Genomic DNA, 20829 nt, shown 5'->3' with positions numbered 1-20829 from the left:
TGGTATGGTGATTGCAGGTACCTAGAATTATCATGTATATAAATGTTGAATCACTATGTTGTACACCTGAAACTAATGTAATATAATACTGTGTGTCAACTAACCTTCAATAAAAAATAATTAACTACAAAAAAAAATAGAATGAAGATTAATGGTCAGGGAACATGGAACAAGGTCTGTAACACACGATGGGGTGTGGTTCTCACAAGAAAACACACCCTGTGTGGTTATGACCCCGCACAGTGCTTTAGGCTAGCCTGAGGGTGGCCCCATCCACAGCAGTTCACGATATTGTTCCAGAGTCTATTTCCATTGGGCGGGTAAGCGGCACAGGCAGGGGGAGCCAGAGCAAGGTCCAGAAGGCACTAAGGGGCACGGCTCTCACAAGAGAACACACCTGGTGTGGCTGCAACCATGCATAGTGCTCTAGGCTAGACTGAAGGTGGCACTGCTCATGGAAGCTCAGGAGATTGTCCCAGAGTCTGCTCCTGGTGTGTGGGTAACTGGCAAAGTCAGTGGAGAAGGGCAACGCAAGCAGCAAGCAGAAACGGACTGGGTTCTCCCAGCTGATATATGTGCCAAATGCCTGCAACCAGTTTTATCGCCATGAAAAGGCAGAAGAATCAGGACCAGTCAAAAATCACTCAGACAACCCCAAAAAGAGTGCCTGGTGAGATAGATATGACCAATCTTCCTGAAAAAGAATTCAAAGTAAAAGTCATAACCATGCTGATAGTCCTGTAGAAAAATATGTAAGAGCTAAGAGATGAAGTCCATTGGGAGATAATAGAAATGAAACATCTATGGAAGGACTTAAGAGCAGATTGGATTAGGTGCAAGATACTGTTAATGGAATGGAAATCAGAAAACAGGAACACAGATCATGACGCAGAGAGAGATAAAAGGTTCTCGAGGAATGAAAGAATATTAAGAGAACTGTGTGACTGATCCAAGCAGAACAATATTCACATTATAGTGGTACCAGAAGAATAAGATAGAGACAAAGGAATAGAAAGTGTCTTTGAATAAATAATTGCTGAAAACTTACCCAAGCTATGGAAGGAAATAGTCTCTCAGACCATGGAAGCTCACAGATGTCCCAGCACAAGGGACCCAAGAAGGACAGAACCAAGACATATAATAATTAAAATGGCAAAGATAAAAGACAAGGACAGAGTATTAAAGGCAGCCAGAGTGGTAAAAGATCACTACAAAGGAAAACCCATCAGGTTATCTTCAGACTTCTCAACAGAAACTTTACAGGTCTGAAGAGAATAGCATGATATATTTAATGCAATGAAACAGAAGGGCCTTGAACCAAGAATATTGTATGCAGCACAATTATCACTTAAATTTGATGGAGGGATTAAACAATTTCCAGATAAGCAAAAATTGAGAGAATTTGCCACCCATGAACCACCTCTATGGAGTATTTTAAAGGGACTGCTCTAGATGGAAGCACTGCTAAGGCTAAATAGATGTCACCAGAGAAAATAAAATCACAGTAAAGAAAGAGACCACTCAAATACTAACTAAAGGCAAAAATCAATATCAACTATCCACAGAAACAGTCAAAAGAAACACAAAAGAGTACAGAATTAAACACATAACGTATAAAGAATAGAGGAAGAAGAATAAGAAGAGAGATAAAGAAGGAATCACCAGACTGTGTTTATAATACCTTTGTAAGCGAGTTAAGTTAGATGGTTAGATAGTAAAAAAGCTACCCTTGAACCTTTCATAACCATGAATCAAAAGCCTACAATGGCAACAAGTACATACCTTTCAATGATCACCCTAAATGTAAATCGACTGAATGCACCAATCAAAAGACACAGAGTAATAGAATGGATAAAAAAGCAAGATCCATCTATATTTGCTTACAAGAGACTCACATCAAACCCGAAGATATACACAGACTAAAAGTGAAGGGATGGAAAAAGATATTTCATGCAAACAATGGAGAGAATAAAGAATGTGTTGAAGTATTTGTAAAAGACAAAATAGACGTCAAAATAAGAAAGTAACAAGAGATAAAGGCAATTACATAATAATAAAGGGGGCAGCCCAATATGAGGATATAACCATTATAAATATCTGCACCCAACACAGATGCACCTACATATGTGAAACAAATACCAGGAATGAAATTGAAATTGAAATAAAAAAACTATCCAAGAACAAAACCCCCAGGTCAGATGGAGACACTGCTTAATTTTACCAGACATATAGAGAAGTCATAATACCCATTCTCCTTAAAGTTTTCCAAAAAATAGAAGAGAAGGGAATACTTCCAAACTCATTGTATGAAGCCAGCATCACTCTAATACCAAAACCTGGCAAAGACTCCACCATAAAGGAAAATTACGGACCAGTATTCCTGATGAACATAGATGCAAAAATACTCGATAAAATATTAGCAAACCAAATTCAAAAATACATCAAGAGGATCATACACTATGATCAAGTGGAATTCATCTCAGGGATGCAAGGATGTTACAACATTCGAAAATCCATCAACATCATCCACCACATCAGCAAAAAGAAGGACAAAAAACACATGATCATCTCCATAGATGCTGAAAAAGCATTTGACAAAATTCAACATCCATTCATGATTAAAACTCTTAATAAAATGTGGATAGAGGGCAAGTACTTCAACATAATAAAGGCCATAAATGACAAACCCACAGCCAACATCATACTTAACAATGAGAAGCTGAAAGTTCTTCCTCTAAGATAGGGAAAAAGACAGGGATGCACACTCTCCCCACTGTTATTCAGCATAGTACTAGAAGTACTAGCCACAGCAATCAGACAAAACAAAGGAATAGAAGGCATCCAGATTGGTAAAGAAGATGTCAAACTGTCACTATTTGCAGATGACATGATATTGTACATAAAATAACCTAAAGACTCCAGTCCAAAACTAGGAGAACTAATATCTCAATTCAGCAAAGTTACAGAATACAAAATTAATACACAGAAATCTGTTGCTTTCCTATACACTAATGATGAACTAGCAGAAAGAGAAGTCAGGAAAACAATTTAATTCACAATTGCATTAAAAATAACAAATATCTAGAAATAAACCTTACCAAGGAAGTGAAAGAACTATACTCTGAAAACTACAGGCCACTACTAAGAGAAATTAAAGAGGACACTAACAAATGTAAATTCATCTCATACTCTTGGCTAGGAAGAATTAATTTTGTCAAAATGGCCATCCTGCATAAAGCAATCTACAGATTCTATGCAGTCACTATCAAAATACCAACAGCATTCTTCAACGAACTGGAACTAATAGTTCTAAAATTCATATGGAACCACAAAAGACCCCGAATAGCCAAAGCAATCCTGAGAAGGAAGAATAAAGCAGGGGCATCTTGCTTCCCAATTAAAAGCTGTACTACAAAGCTGCAGTAATCAAGACAATTTTTTACTGGCCCAAGAAAAGACCCACAGACCAGTGGAACAGAAAGAATACAGAGTCCAGATATTAACCCAAACATATACAGTCAATTAATATATGATAAAGGAGTCATGGATATACAATGGGGAAAGGACAGCCTCTTCAACACCTGGTGTTGGCATAACTGGACAGCTACATGTAAGAGAATGAAACTGGATCATTGTCTAACCCCATACACAAAAGTAAATTCAAAATGGATAAAGAACCTGAATGTATATCATGAAACCATAAAACTCTTAAAAAGAAACAGACAAAATCTCTCAGACATAAACATGATCAACTTCTTCATGAGCATATCTCCCCAGGCAAGGGAAAGAAACGCAAAGATGAACAATTGGGACAATATCAAGCTGAAAATCTTCTGTAAAGCAAAGGAAACCACCAATAGAACAAAAAGGTGTCTTACAGTATGGGAGAATATATTCATAAATGACAGATCCAATAAAGGGCTGACATCCAAAATACATAAAGAGCTTACTCACCTCAACAAACAAAAAGAGAATAATCCAATTAGAAAATGGGCAGAGTCACTGAACAGACAGATCTCCAAAGAAGAAATTCAGATGGCCCACAGACACATGAAAAGATACTCCACATCGCTAGTCATCAAAGAACTGCAAATTAAAACCACAATGAGATAGCACCTCACACCAGTAAGGATCATCACCATCCAAAAGACAATCAGCAACACATGTTGGCAAGGTTGTGGAGAAAGGAGAACCCTCCTACACTGTTGGTGAAAATGTAAACTAGTTCAACCAGTGTGGAATGCAGTATGGAGTTTCCTCAAAAAAGTCAAAATAGAAATACCATTTGACCCAGGAATTCCACTCCTAGGAATTTACCCGAAGAATGCAGCAGCCCAGTTTGAAAGAGACATATGCACCCCTATGTTTATCACAGCACTATTTACAATAGCCAAGAAATTGAAGTAACCTATGGGTCCATCAGTAGATGAATGGATAAAGAAGATGTGGTACATGTACACAATGGAATATTATTCAGCCATAAGAAGAAAACAAATCCTACCATTTGCAGAAGCATGGATGGACCTGGAGAGTATTTTGCTCAGTGAAATAAGTTAGGTGGGAAGAGACAAGTATCAAATAATTTCACTCATTTATGAAGTGTAAGTACAAAGAATAAAACTGAAGGAACATAACAGCAGCAGACTCACAGAAACCAAGAATTGACTAACTGTTACCAAAGGGAAAGGTAATGGGGAGGATAGGTGGGAGGGAGGAACAAAGAGGGAAAAGGGGCATTACGATTTGTAGACATAATGTAGGGGAGGGCACAGGGAAGTCTGTACAACACAGAGAAGACAAGTAGTGATTGTATAGCATCTTACTATGCTGATGGATAGTGACTGTAATGGGGTATGTGAGGGGGACTTGGTGATGGGGGAAGTCTAGTAACCATAATGTCACTCATGTAATTGTAGATTAATGATACCCAAAGAAAAAATATATAGAAATTAATTAAAATAAAAAAAAAATACTTAGGGAACTTTCAGGGGATCTTGACTGAAACATCTGAGTGCATTTTACCATTACTTAGGTATATTTTAAAATGTATTTTTTACACAAAATATAAACTATGTTTTCAGACTTAAGTTTAGAATCAGTTTCCTCATATCACTAACTGGATTAGATACCATAGCTTCTACAGAAACATACAGACTGGGTCCAATTTGAGAAGGCTGAACTTTCCACACGACGGGGTGTGTGCAATGGGAAGAGAGAAAAGGATGGTAAACATGGTAAACACCTGGCCTCACAGTGTAAGGAAGCAGGCATCCCAATTGCCTTCCTTCTAGAGTCTTGGTCTTTAAGGGTCTGCACTGTCCTGGGACCTAAATAATAATGAAGTTTGTCTAATGAGGAGCTTTGGATGTTGAGCCCCCAGGGATGCAGAGGCTGCAAATAGTGGGTCTGTGACCACCTCACTCAACAGCGCTGCCCATCCAGGAAGCAACAGCTGAGCCATCTCCCTGCTATGGTCCCTCTTGCCCAGAAACCCAGGATTTCACTGGGTCTTCTGCCCTTTGCAAAGGCAATCCTTATGTCTCCATTATTCAGTTCCCAGGAAGCATGTCAAGCATCATCCCGCAATGATGCCACCCAGGTAACATAATGTCCACTAGACAATGCTCTGATATGAGGTCAGGATTTAGGAAACATGCATCTTGACAAGCTTCCAGGAGTGCTCCTGCCTAAGCTGATCGGCTTCACCTGAAGCCACATATGTCCACCCACAAGAAGAGCTGGCGTCGTGTTGGCTGCCTGACTGTGAGGTCTGAGCAGGAGGAGAGCACACCCAGACCCACAGACCAGGCTGCCTCCTTTGTCTACTAGTCCCTCTGCATTATTTTGCACTATAAGAGCAGCAAAATCTATTGGGAATGCCACTGTTAGCCCCTTACCAGAATTACCAAACATTGGCATTCTGCTATTATCAGCTTCATGCCTATGCTTTTTAATCAACAAATTTTTAGAAATACAGAAAGCACCCCTTTCAACTTCCTTTTCATTCCTGACTCCATCCACAGTCAGCACCAATGTGATGGTATTCCTCAGGCATGCTTTCATATTGTGTTTATATATATATATAAATATGTTTGTTTGTTTAGTTTGAATACAGTTGATATACAATATTATGTGGGTTTCATATGTAGAACATAGCAATGCAATAATTATATACATTACTAAATACTACTGTGATATATATTTTTTGAGTTACATATTATTTATTCTGGTGACAATATTATAATATCCTCAGCTAGGAAATGGAGTCCTGAGTCAGGATGTACAATATAGAATAATCCAAGTAGTTAAAAAGAGTGAGGTAGGCTGAGCATCAATAAATGTATGTTTAGAAGGAAGGCCAATTGTAAATACAGGCAGAGAATGATTCTGTGCATGCACACCTCTTTAAAAAGCAAGAACAATACAGTTGGTTTTGTGAGAATAGTACCTAATATAAGAAAAAGTGCAGGTGGATAATGGATATCAAGCTAGTGCAGTGTTTCCTGCTGGGAAGGAAAGGAACCCAAATTGTACAAACCTTTATGTGGGGCTTCAGATATACCTATTGTTTGCTACAATAAAAATACCTCTTCAAAGTATGGGGAAGAGTGTGAATTTGCTAATGTTGGCTGGAGGGAACTCAGTCATTAACCACCATTCTCTGTAATTTTTAATGCTTGAATAATCACTCAAAGAAACACATCAAAGTCATTTTAAACATATTTAAAATGCATGCGGTAGACTTTCTATCAAACTATTTTTTCTACTGTAAATTTTCATTGTTTGTATTGATTCATGTATCATGTTTATTTTACTATTTAATTCATTTTCGTGTTTTTATATCCATGCCAAATTGATATGTTGGTATTTCCTTTCTTTCCTTGTACATGACCAATATTCCTGGAAGAACTTTCAGTCCATCAACCCATCCCTGAAATGTGCACTTATCACCCTAGGCATGTCCTCTCCTTGTTCTTCTTTCCACAACAGGTCCATCTTAGGAAGGAAACAAGCCAGGTGCTATGGTTAATGAAGAAAAAATGTTGCAATAGGAAATGTCAGTATGTGGGTCCCGTTTGTGGTCCCATGTGCTGGTGGGTCTAATCTATACACTCTTTATCATTATGAAAGTTCCATGCTGGGATTCTTTCTCAGCAGTTAAAAAGTTTTCCCAGCTCCCACGGCAAGTGCAGGAGCCTGGATTAAAGTCACAGTGTCTGAGTCTACATATTATACCAAAGACCAGTCCTCTGATCTTCTCTCCTCAGGAGTCGGAGAACCTCGGGTGCACAGGACAAGCCTGTTAGGATGCCTGGCACTGGTGCTCTCTTATGCATCTGTGTGTTCCCAGCACACAATGTCACTCTTCGTATCTGTCTATTCAGTATCTTATGCATTTTATCCTTTCCCATGCAGCTGGGTTTTTTTTTTTTTACCATATAATGTCTCTCACATTAAGGGAAGATGATCCTGAAGATGAGACAGATTCCGTAATTTCATTCTCATCTTTCTGATTGCCTGGAGGTGTGGAATACCCTGAGGGAATAAACCCATGTGGCCTTTATTCTGCTCTCAGGACTTGCTGAAGTGTGTCAGACAGTCATTCTCAATAAAATGTGGGCTGATGGACCTGTCGTTGAATGAAGATCAATAAAATGAGGGTAGAGAAGGAGGGAGGGAAGAAGGATAGAGAGAGATAAAAGGAGAGGAAAAGATTTTTGTATTACCTGGGGTTGATGGGATGCACAAGTGTGTTTCTAGGATAACAGTTCTCAGTCATTAGCGTAGGTCAGTGTTATCTGCAGGGATTTTTAAAACATGTTGCTGGGCACCAGCCCCGGGATATATCATCAATAATACAGAGCAGGACCCAAGGATTGGCATTTCTAACAAATGCCCAGATGCTGTGGCTGATAAACAGACCATGTGTTTTATTTTCTTGTCACCCAATATTTTATATAGGTTCATTAACTACATGGATCCCAGAAATCACACAGATGTTTCAGAATTCCTCCTCCTTGGACTGACACAGGATCCAGAACTGCAGCCACTCCTTTTTGGGGTATTTCTGTCCTTGTACCTGGTCACCGTCCTGGGGAACCTGCTCATCATCCTGGCCGTCATCTCCGACCCCCACCTCCACACCCCCATGTAATTCTTCCTCTCCCACCTGTCCCTGGGTGACATCTGTTTAAGCACAACCACCATCCCCAAGATGCTGGTAAACATCCAAGCCCAGAATCAGCACATCAGTTACACAGGCTGCCTCACCCAGATCTGCTTTGTCCTGGTTTTTATTGGTTTTGAAAACTGTCTCCTTGCAGCAATGGCCTATGACCGCTATGTGGCCATCTGTCACCCCCTGATGTACACGGTCATCATGAACCCCCGACTCTGTGTTCAGCTGATTCTACTCTCTCTGCTCCTCAGCATCGTGGACGCCCTGCTCCATAGTCTGATGGTCTTGCGGCTGTCCTTCTGCACAAACAGGGAAGTCCCCCACTTCTTCTGTGAACTTGCTCAGGTCATCAAGCTGGCCTGCTCTGATACTCTCATCAATAACTTTGTGATATTTGTTATGTTTAGCCTATTTGGGGGTCTTCCTCTCTCTGGGATCATTTATTCTTATGCTCAAATTGTCTCCTCTGTTTTGCAAATGCCCTCAGCAGGGGGAAGGTATAAAGCCTTTTCCACCTGTGGGTCTCACCTCTCAGTTGTTTCCTTCTTCTATGCAACAGGTGTGAGTGTGTACATTAATTCTGCAGTTGCTGGCTCTTCCAGAAAGGCTGCAGCAGCCTCAGTGATGTACACTGTGGTCCCACAAATGATGAACCCCTTCATCTACAGCCTGAGGAACAGGGACATGAAGGGGGCCTTTAGGAAACTCATCAGGAGGATCACTCTCCTTTAATGAGTTTGTCATCCTATTTGTGTCAGGTCTAGAATGAGTCAAGAGAAAGGTCTTATGGTGTTTCAGAGTGTCTAGTTTTTCAATTACTAAGATTCTTTAAAATGACTAGAAATCATGATGGCTAGGGGCCTGTCAACTTAGGCTTGAAATATGATTTTGCTGTTTGTCTCACTCTGGGATGATTGACAAATAATTTCAGCTGTCTAAACTCAGTTCTGGGCCATGTTCCATACCTGGGCCCTGGTATCCTGTTACAGTGTTCTGGGGAGAACATTCTCAAAATAAAATGGAAGATGGTGGTTAGGGTAGCAAGAGTATGTAAGCGAGGCCATGGTCCTAGGTGGGAATTAGCATCTGCCTTATCCAGTTGTCAGAACTGCGTAGATCTTGTCCCAGATTTAGGCCTACTGACAGGAAGGGAGCTGGACTTTCTTACCCCAATCTGGTCATTATTGAGACATATTTCTATTAAACTGTTTCCCAGAATGATATCAGAACCCACTAGACAGGGAAAAGACAGGGGACATCTCCTGTCCAGTTAGAGCAGGATAAGGGCCTCAGGAAAGGACAAAAACAGGATGCTTACTGAGAGCCTCAGGAATGTGCAAAAACATGATGCTTGCGGTGTGAATGTCCTTGCATTTTCTTTCATTTTGATGGCAGATAGGCACGAGCATGCTAAATTTGGTAATATAGACAACTTTCAAAGAGATTCATTGAAACAGTGGACAGCATTCCAGTGGGGACCCATAGATATTAGGAACTCTGCTATGTCTGGGATATACAAAGACCAGACATGGGCACTCTTGTCTCCTCCCAGCATGCACTGAAAGTTCTGTATTTATGCTTTCTCTGAATAAAAAGCCTTTTTCTCCTGCTTTCTTACCTTGAGCATTTGCAAAGTTCATTCTTTGACTCTGTGAACAGGAAGCTAGTATCACCACTATACTCAGTTTTGCCTTACACAGTATTGGTATGGTTAGGTTACCTCACTTGTTTGAGTTGATTTTGAGATATATGAACTCAAGCTGAAGAAGTCTTCAGTTATTAAAAAAAAGGTATAATTCTTCTCTATGGACATGCTACCAAATTATTGGAAGTATAACACAATTTATCATTTTACAGGAAAGATGATTATCTAGTAACGCCATTTTCTCCACCCTTTTCTTCTCATGAGCATGACGACAGTTGAGAACCCTTATTCTTCTGTGTACATGTGACAATCAGCCAGGCAGGTTCTCTGAATAACCTGGCAGGGTGCTGCATATGTAGATGTAGGGCTTTCATAAGATCCTACAGCTAATGCTATTTGACAGGAAGCATTTGACAAAGTAAACAATTTGTCTTTTCTTTTGACAATGTACTACTGCCATTCAAATCTTTCCCACAATCCGTAGCAGAACCTGTCAGCTGATGTCACCAGGGTCACAACCCACAGACCTTCCTGACCTTCAGTCCCCCTTTGCTTCAGTGACATAGGCCTAACTTGATGAAGAGTTCTTCCCAGCGGTTGCACTCCATAAATCTCATGAGTAGAAGATTAGGTTATGAGTCATGCCACATTTCAAATGCTGGAAGTGTTCATAGTTAATGCATGTTTGGGGGAGGTTCAGGGGAGGTAAAATTTCCCTCATGAAAAATTAAACATTAACCATTAATGTTTTTAATTCAATGGTGTTAGGTACCTTCCTGCTATTGCAACTCTGGGGCTCTTTTTCCCAAATATTTTGCATCTCCCAATAGAAACTTTGTAACTGTCAAGGCAACACTGCCAATTTCCCCTCCCTCCAAAACTTGGTAATTTCTAAATAACTTTCTGTGTCTATGAATCTCTTTGCCTTAAAAATAAAACAGCCATTTTTTTAATAGCAAAATGGATTTATTTGGGAATAACATAGGATTTCAATTTGGGCCATGCAGGCAGGGAAAAACCATAGTCTAGTGCAACAAAGGACAGGAGCCTTATTTTATGGAAAAGGAGAAGGAAGTTGACAAGGGTTGTTTTGTGGCGAAGCAGGAGCACAGGGTGATGACAGTTGCTCATTGGGTGAATTGCTGGGCAAGTGGGTCTCTCGAAGGACATGCAATGTGCATCATTTCTTTGTTGAAATCTGCAATTGATGGGGAGTGCTGCTGCTCCAGCTTCTAGCTTCCTGATTCTACCTTAATGAGGTTTGCTTTTATTCCTTTTCACATATAGAACAATATATATCTTCTGGTGTCAGGCTGACTTTGCTCAGCATAATGTTTTCAAGGTTCATCTAGATTGTGCCATGCATCAGAATGCCATTCCTTCTCACAGCTGTATAATATTCCATTGTGGGGATGGTCCACACTTTACCTATTCATTGGCTGATGGACATGGGTTGTTTCCACATATTGGCAGCTGTGACTAACACTTCTTTCATTATTGATCCATGAATATCTCTTTGAGCCCCTATCTCAGTTCTTTATAGTGTACAGTTATACTCTAAAGTAGAATTGTTCAGTCATCTGATAATTCTGTTTAGCTTTCTGAGGAAACAACAGATTGCAGATTCTTTTCCATAGTGGCTGTAACATTTTCTCATTCCCACTGGCAATGCATTAGGGTTGCCAAGTATTACACAAAAGTTTAAATTTGTGATGAATTCCAATGTAGCTAGTTTTCTGTTCATCGTTCATGTTTGCAGTGTAATATCTAAGTGTGCCAGTCACAGTTATTTAGACATTCATAGGGTTGTGAATGTATTTAGTGTATCCAAAACTATCACCTCTATCTAGTTGTTGTATATTTTCATCACCCCACACACAGGCATGCACACACACACATCCCACACCCATCACACACTGCCTTACAGATCCTGACTTGAAGTGACACAGCCTGGGCACTAAGACCTTATAAATACCCTGCCTTGATATCCCCTTTCTGGAACACTATTGAGATTCTGTCAAGATGGGCTTCTCCCTTGCTGCATTAGATCTAATAAACTTAGCATGCCTCTTCTAGAGCATTTTCCGGGTGGTGTTTTGAAGCATCAACAGCTGACAGCACCTTTAAGACAATTGGTTCCACGGTCCTTTAAAAGTCCAGTTGGGGTAGAGTGACACCTGTGAGATGGCACTGTGGAAGGGTCTAGCACTTATTTCCTCCCAGAAACATCAATTGAAACAATTATCCAGGCAGGACAATAACTTCCCAAGAGCTCGTGAGTTCAGTTGAAGGATTGTAGCACTGAGCAAAACGCAGAAGTAAGAAAGGATGCATAGAAGACAGGTTTGCATCACCTCTGCCACCCCTCCTGAGGCCAGGCTGCCTGAACAGACTCCCTCCTGGTGACAGAGGGAGAAGGCAGTGAACCACCAGCCTCACTATTTGGGCTGGCACAGAATCCCACCATTGTCAGGCTGGATCTCCTTGCCCCAGGCCCCAGCCACCCCAGCACCAGGGGGGCTCCAGCAACCCCAGGCTCCAGACAGGCTCCCCCATCCAAAGTGACTGACCTCAGACCCTGGTCCTGGCTCACCTCAGGGCCAGGCCAGATCCCCTTTTGCCAGGTCTGCCCCAGCACTGGGCTGAATGCCCTGACCCCAGACTCCTGGCCTGTCCCAGCCCCCGCCCATTCCTGTGGACCTATAATCCAGACCAGCTACCCCAGACACAGGCTCCCAGCACACTGTGGCACTGGGCCATCACCTGTGGTCCTGGATACCATGGCCCAGGCATGCCCCCAGCCCACCCTTGCCTCTGGTTGAACCCCATTGCTCCAGGCCCAGGTGGGGTCTCAAGCACACAGGCTTTGACTCTCCTCAGTGCTGAACTGGCCCCTACACCCAGGCCAAGTGCCACACACCCAAACCCCAGGCCCACCATCCCGTAATGGTCCCCAGTGCCAGGATCCAGGCCAACCCATTAATGCTCAGGGGCCAGGCCCACACATGAATCCAGGCTGGTCCCCATGTATCTAAACCCCAGTCCTGCCCACCTGCTGACTCAGGGCACAGCATAAGTGTGCCAAAAGATGCCAGTTCTGTTGGTCAAACATGGTGGAATATTGACAGTTTCATAAGACTCAGCCTAGTACTATGTTCTTTACCTTTGTCTTTAATTATAGGTTTTTAAATTAAGGGTTTTTAAAAACTGGCACTTAATGTATCAGTCAGTTCCATTGGTGTTTATTGAGTGGACACATGATCCAATTATCTTGCAATGAACCCATAAAACTGAATTCCAACAAATGCAAAGGTAGACTCCCATGATGCAACCCTGGGTCCTGCGCAGCCCCCCTCTCTGTGTGTGCCCATTAGGGGAGATTCTACTTGCTGCCTTAGCAGAACCAGGAGGAAACCATGGTGTCTCTATAGAGAATTGCCCCCTTGAGGGGAAGGCAATTGGAAGCAGTCTTGTTTCTTGGTGTTATATCACTGGGTAAATGTAGGGAGATGTTTCTTGGTTCCTAAAGTGGTGAGGAAGACTGGCTTCAAGGAAGAATGGAATCCTCCTCTGTGACCAGCCCTGGATCTTGGAGAGACAGAGTTTAGGAGACCAGGGGAGCTTATTCCCCAAGGACAGGAAAGTTGGGAAACACAACTTGTCCCAAGTTGCGTCCTGAAGACCTAGAATAGTCAATTTGGGCTTCCTGCTGCCTTGTCCCAGTCCCCATAGGAAACTGAACTATTCTGGGAATGAAGGCAAAATTGGACATTTTGTCTAACAAGGAGCCTTGGGAATTGATTTCTCATGGGCCCAGAAACTGTAAATATTCCCTCTGTTCCTACCATTTAATCTTCTAGCCCGGCTTTTCTACTTTGTACCAGGGGTATGTCTACCTGTGCCTCTATGAGGCATCCTTCTGCCTCCCAGATCTAATGCCACCACCTCGGTCCCCTCCTGGAGGCAGAGCCAGCATCTTATTGTCCCTCATCAGGGAGGGCACTGAACCAAGTTTGATTCATGCCTCTGTGCTGATGTCAAGGAGAGGAAAGATAGCCCAGTAAGTGGACTTATAGGACCAAGGAGAGAAAGGAGAAAGACAGAGAGAGAGAGAGAGAGAGAGAGAGAGAGAGAGAGAGAGAGAGAGAGAGAGAGAGAGAGAGAGAGAGAGAGAGAGTAGGGGAGTAGGGGGGAGGCTGGGCTCCACAAGCAGTAATATCTGTGGTGCAAAAGCTGGTGAAATTGGCAGAGGCCGTGCAAACCATTAGTTTTTTCTTCAGTGGTGAAATCTGCCATGTGTGTTGGCAGAGCAAATCTCCAGGAACTGGGAACACCTGCCTGCTCTGTGGCTGCTACTGTATGGCTTTTCTTCCTTTTTTTCAACTGTCTCTGTACTTTTCACCTTTGCCAGTTTGTGTGGGATAAGATGTGAGTCCTGTGTGGGGAACCCCAGAAGGCTGGAGAAGCTGGTTGTTCACCTCACTCTTCATTTCCTGGTTAAGGGAACTCTTTCTGGCTGGAAAGGTCTGTCGTGGTGCTGAACAATGCCGGCTTGAGGAATGGGTTGACGTTGGCCAAATGGACCTGTTGCTACAATTTCTTAGGTGGACTCTAGAGCACTCACAGGCCTGTTTTTGTTCACAGATAGCTCTTTAGCTGTTGATCTTTGTCAGGGAACAGAGGGACAGAGGGACAGAGGGACAGAGAGACCCTTATGTTGCCACTTTGATGTCTCACACTTCCTGGCTGCTTTTAATCAATATTGGATGGTTTAAAAATATCCTGTAGTTATAATGAAACATAAACCTGACTGTAAAAGTTCTCAGTGAGTCTTCCTAGCAAGTCATTGAACCTCAGGGGATTCCCCAGACCTTCAGCTGTCAGACGTGTGGATGATCTATTGGACTGTGTTTGCTTTAATTACATAGTGCACCAACTCTCTACAGTTTGCATCCATGGGATTCACTAGCATGACTTGAACTCAATAGAAAAATACCTGCTCATCCTTCCACACTGATTCTTGGATGGCTTCAGTGTCACCCTATGCATGGCACTGCAGCTCTGTTGTGATCAGTCCCTGGAGGTCGAAGTTATCCATAAAATTTAGATGTGATGGATCCAAACCCTAGGAACCAACTCACAGAATGCATTCAGAAATGTAAACTAGCAAGAAACAAGCTTAGTTTCCATGCACTCACTTCCTTATTGCTTTCTGTAATAGCTCAAATGGAGGTGGAGGAAAATGTCATAGCAAATCTTGACACCAGTCCAAGTCTGGATTTGGGGCAAAGGAAGTTCACACACTAGGTGAATTGCTGACCACATGGGCCCTGATAGGAACAGATACTTATTCTGGACTGGGCTTTACATCCCGGGTGGCAGATAAAGATGTTCAAATTACTGGAAAAAGAACTGAAGCAGAATATAGTGTACCAACTTGGACCACTGAATCACATCAGAACAAGAAGCACATTTTCAGCCTCAGGGTAATAGTGTGGGTCAGAGAGAGCATTTGAAACAGTTGTATAAAACAAATGAGGTACATGAAGGCATGAAGTGCAGGCTTATACACCTTCCCAAAGATGATCTCACTCCATCCTGAGGGGTCTGGGGGATACCTCCTCCAGAATGGTTGCTCCACCTTTCCTAGAAATCAAGAAAAGTGAGATTGGAGGAGGATGGTGTATGACTATGTGATTCTCCCTCACATCATCCTGCCTTAATTTTTTCCTTTCTGATGCAGTGGGTGCCAGGTTCAGACATGACTCCTAATCAAGAGACTATAAGAACACTTTTATTTACTTTTAAAAATACTTTAATAGAATTATAGTTGGCATATTATATTCTATTAGTTTCAGGTGTACAACATAGTGATTTCACATTTATATACATATGAAATGCTCACCACAATAAGCATAGTTGTCATCTGTCACCATGCAGTTATTTCAACATTATTGACTATATTCCCTGTGCTGTACCTTTCATCCCCATGACATTTATTTTATAAATGGCATATTATACCTCTCAATCCCCATCACCAATTTGCCAGGAGCCCTTCATCTGGCAATTACCAGTTTGTTCTCTGTATTTATGAGTCTGTTTCTGTTTTTTTCTGTGTGTTTGTTTTAGATTCCACATCTAAGTGAAATTATTTGGGTATATATATGGTAGTTCTCTTTGCCTAGCCTATTTCACTGAACATGATGCCACCTAAGTCCACCGATATATTCACAAATGGCAAGATTTCCTTCTTTTTATGGCTGAGTAATATTCCATTGTGTATATGCATCACATCTTTCTCCGTTAATCTAGAGATAGACAGTTAGGTTACCTCTATGTGTTGGCTCTTGTAAATAATGCTACCAAAGGGGTGTAGATATCTTTTCAAGATAACATTTTCATTAAGAAACTGTAACTATACTTTGAAATCTTTATGGCAGAATTCCTACGATCCTGATGATTTAGAATTTTGCCTTCAACCAAAATTCAAAATTTTGGGTACACCAAAAATTTGGGTGTGCACTTCAGCAAAATCAGGATTTACCACTAATGCAGCTATTTCACCTAGTAGTCAGTATAGCTGCTGCTTCTCTGCTTATGTAATTTTGGCCTTTATAAATGGGAACAGGCAGATGGAAGGCACTTGATTGGCTATGATTTCTGCCTACCCTCCAGACCAGCACAGTGGCAGAACATAGGTCTGAACGATAGGCAAAACAAAATGATAAATGGATAAATAGAGGAACACAGGCATACCTTATTTCAGCATGCTTTATTTTATTGCACTGGGCAGATATTTCATTTTTTTACATATTAAAGATTGATGACCCCCTTGCCTCAGGAAAGTTCATTGGTGCCATATTTCCAACAACATTTGCTCACCTCATGTCTCTGTGTGACAGTTTAGTACCTCTCACAGTATTTCAAGCATTCTCATTGCTATTGCATTTGTGGTGTGGATCAGTGGTCAGCAATGACCATTCGCTGAAAGCTCACATGATGGTTAGCATTTTTTAGCAACAGAGTATTTTTAAAATTAAGATGTGTACATCATTTTTAGACGTTATGCTTTTGCATATTTAGTAGACCACAGTATAGCCTAAACATGACATTTATGTGTCTTGGGAAACCAAAACATTCATTTGACTTGTCTGATTGATATATTTGCTTTATTGTGGTTTTCTGGAACCAAAGCTGCAATATCTCTATGGTGTGCCTGTAGTAATTAAGGGCAAATGAATAAATAAATAGATTAGGCAGTGAGGGAAATACAGTATTACACTAGTGGCTTGGGACAGGGCCTGCGTGAAGGCTGATATTGTCTCTTAACTCAATTATACCAGATGTCTGAAAGAAAACAGTCCTGCTTTTGGAACCAAACACAGTCAAATGGAAGCCTGCAACTCTGACTACTGTGGTCTGGGTGACGCTTTGGTCATACATTGTGATCATGGGCTAGATTAATTGCTTGTGACCAAGTGGAACTCTAGTAAGGTTCCCATTGTCTTTGAGTCCTATTTTTTAGGTTGCATCTACTGCCATTCTACAAAACTGTATCAGGAAATTGCAGTAAAGCCTCTTTGCTGTGTAATAGTAGTGGAAAATGACTGGCCTGAGGAAGAGCTGAATTTTGCAAAACATTCATTACTTTCTAAGCTCAATTATTTTGTACGAGTTTCTAGTGTAATGTATAAATGAAGGTAGATCAAAGGAGAAAAACATGAAAATGGATGTGATGACTTTATAGGATGGATTAACCATTTATTGAAATTTATCCATATTCTACATTGGCAACACCAGATGTTAGGCATATGATCTTTTTGCTGTAAGAGTCTTAGATAAAGATGTGGGTGAGGGGATTGCCTGTGTGATAAAGAATTTATCCTCGCTCTAAAAGCTTCTGGGAGGTAATCTCTGAGTTCCAGGAATGTCATGCTTGTTAAGAAGGTCTTGGTTTGCATGGAGATCCTGGGTCATACACTGTGTGACCTGGGGTAGGGATTGGCTATACCAGATAGTCTTAGGGAGGCAATGGCCCCAACAGGAAGTCATAATGTGATTTTGAGGGGGGATTTGAGTCATGCCTTATTGGCTGACATGAGTCATGTGGGCAATCAAAACCAAAGCTCTCCTGATTGGCAATATTCTGAGTGCATTGAAAGTAATACAGTCTATGAGGCCTGGGAGGAGCAAAAATAAAGATTCTATATTGGGTTGTTTTTTGGACTCTGCCTTGTGTGAGTCCTCTATTGGATGATTTTAATCTGTACGCTTTAGCTGCAATGAATGAAACCATGAGTATGACAGTTGTATGTCTCTCTAATAATCATCAAATTGTGAGTTGTTAAGGGAACCTCTTAAACATGCATTTCATGTCCCATTGGAGGCATCTTTTGGAATATATTCCTTCTAACTTAATTGTAGGCCAACTGCCACATCCTGATTCCCAGCATTTGGTGATTCTTATGTATAAGTATTCACACAGTGATCAATTTTAAGTTACTGTGAGTACAATTAATTAAACTTCAAGTATCAGTTCTGTGAATTAGTGTGAGTCAACTTCCACATACCTTCCCTGTTCCAAGTGGTTTGATCGAAATCTGTTTATTTCTAGCATACCCATAGTACCAATCTTCAAGTTTATTTTATATCCATTATTTAGTCATTACGTATAATCTTTTATCATTGATGCTTGACATAAAATGTGTAAAATACCCAATATTTCAATTCTGAAAATGAATATAAGAAACTTATAGAATTTTTATTATAATTACCTCTCTTATACTATCTGTGGTCACCTAGTATTTTAATTCACCTTGTTCACATACATTTTATGATGACTATGTTTTACAGACTCAGTGGTTTGTTTAAAATTATCCTACCAATATACCAATTTCATAATTCATCGAGGCTTCTTGGACATCACTTACTCTGGATTCAGTTTATTTTAGCCTGAAGCATATCCTTTTGTGGTTCTTTCAGCAAAGATCCATGCATGCTACCTTCTCGTATTCTTTATCTGAAATCGGAATATTCGGTCAAGGTCCCCTGAAGTAAGTCTTGAAACCTGTACTTTATTAAGAGCTCAAGGTCCAAAACATATATAACCTAGTGTTGCAAAGAGCACAGGTAGGAAAATCAGTAAGAACACATCTAATTTTCCATAATAATATTCATAGCATTCATGTACCTTCCCTATTTCAATAGTTCCAGAGGAGTCATGCCCATGGAAGCAAGGAACCACACAAGTCCATCAGAATTCATCCTCATGGGGCTTTCTGATGATCCAGAGCAGGAGTATCTCCTCTTTTCTCTGTTCCTCTGCATGTATGTGGTCATGGCCATGGGGAACCTGTCCATCATGCTGGCCATCAGCTCAGATGCCCACCTCCACACCCCCATGTACTTCTTCTTAGCCAATCTCTCCTTGGTTGACTTTGGCCTGGCCACCAACACTGTTCCTAAGATGCTGGTGAATATCCAGACCAAGAGCAAGTCCATCTCCTATGCCTGCTGCCTGACCCAAATGTACTTCTTCCATTTTTTTGGTATTGTTGACAGTGTCTTAATAGCCATGATGGCTTATGACAGGTTCGTGGCTATATGCCACCCCTTACACTATACCACTGTCATGAGTCCCCGCCTCTGTGCCCTGCTGGCCAGTACCCCATGGGTGTTTTCCTTCTTCATCTCCCTCACTCACATCCTCCTGATGACACGCCTGGTTTTCTGCGGCAACAATGAGTTGACTCATTACTTCTGTGACCTCACCCCGCTTCTCAGGCTTTCTTGCACTGACACCTCAGTGAACAAGATGTTTGTGCTCATCGTGGCTGGGCTGGTGATTGCCACAACTTTCCTCTGCATCCTGGCTTCTTATGCCTGCATCATCATGACCATCCTGCAGGTCCCCTCTGCAGGTGGCAGGAAGAAAGCCTTTTCCATCTGCAGTTCTCACCTCTCTGTGGTTGCCCTCTTCTATGGGACCACCATTGGGGTCTATCTGTGTCCCTCATCTGTACGCACAGCCATGAAAGAGAAAGCCTCTGCTGTGATGTACACTACAGTCACTCCCATGCTGAACCCCTTCATCTACAGTCTGAGGAACAGGGACCTGAAAACGGCCCTGAAGAATCTCATCAACAAAAAAATCACCTCATCTTCCTGAACACAAGGACACCTGGGAACTTCCCAGAAAGTATCATCATAGCATCTAGGGTCTTGGACAAAAGTGTGGAATTGCATGGTTTGGAAGAGTTGAATTTTGAGTTGCAGAAGTTTAAAATGAAACCTCAAGGTGATCTTGTAACTATTTTCTCAATTACCGGGACCAGTAAGGGTCCTAATGGGGTATGCTTCAAGGTGTCTTCCCAGAAATATCAGTCTTGTCTTACCAGATTGGATTTATACTTGTTCTGAATTCATTTAGCACTCAACAAATGTTTGTTGAGTACTTATTCTGGGCTTGGTGTTCCATGCTGGTCATAAAGTGGTGATCAGGAGAGAAAAGACACCTACTGCTTGGAGTTTATTGTTGGGTGGGAGAAGATACTGGTCACTTAATTATAATAGAATGAAATGTGAACTTGGCAGGAAGGATAGGATACAATAGGAGCACCCAACAGTGTGTAAGGGAGAATCAGAGAAGGCTTTTCTGGGAGAGGTGATTCTAAACCGGAAAGGTTTTAATGATGTTTTTCAGGCATATATGAAGAGGTGGATGTCACACAAAGAAAACAGCATGTGTACAGGTGAGAGAGCAGGACATAGAGAGAGAGAAGGATGTATTCATGAAGTCAAAGATCAACATATGGTGATAACTCAGGGATGCCAGGTCGAGAAAAGCATTAGGGCCCTCGCAAGAGTGTGGACTTTCTCCTGAGAAGCAGGCAGTTAGTTTGACTTCATGGGACCAATGTGAAGGAGCACGTGGATGAGATGCATGGCCTCCCCATCCTCACCTCAATCCTGTCATCTTAGGGAGGGAGCAAGATGGTGTGTGCTA

At 41.5% G+C, this 20829-nt stretch overlaps 1 protein-coding gene and 1 pseudogene across 1 annotated transcript; both read left to right on the top strand.

Annotated features, from left to right (window-relative positions):
• The first annotated feature begins 7975 nt into the window (after positions 1–7975).
• On the top strand, positions 7976–8911 carry LOC118924322 (olfactory receptor 7G2-like; annotated as a pseudogene).
• A 10133-nt stretch (positions 8912–19044) lies between these two features.
• Positions 19045–19992, top strand: LOC130679956 (olfactory receptor 24-like). Its single transcript, XM_057489565.1, has one exon. The coding sequence runs from the start codon at positions 19045–19047 to the stop codon at positions 19990–19992; it is 948 nt and encodes a 315-aa protein (XP_057345548.1).
• The last annotated feature ends 837 nt before the right edge of the window (positions 19993–20829 follow it).

This window comes from Manis pentadactyla, chromosome 12, assembly GCF_030020395.1.
Source record: "Manis pentadactyla isolate mManPen7 chromosome 12, mManPen7.hap1, whole genome shotgun sequence".
NCBI classification, from domain to species: domain Eukaryota; kingdom Metazoa; phylum Chordata; class Mammalia; order Pholidota; family Manidae; genus Manis; species Manis pentadactyla.
Note: the sequence above shows the minus strand (reverse complement) of the source record. Positions and strands in the feature narration are given on the sequence as shown.

What these genes read in the sequence shown, in the direction of transcription:
- LOC130679956 (XM_057489565.1), top strand. Translation starts at nt 19,045, where the DNA reads ATGCCCATGGAAGCAAGGAACCACACAAGTCCATCAGAATTCATCCTC.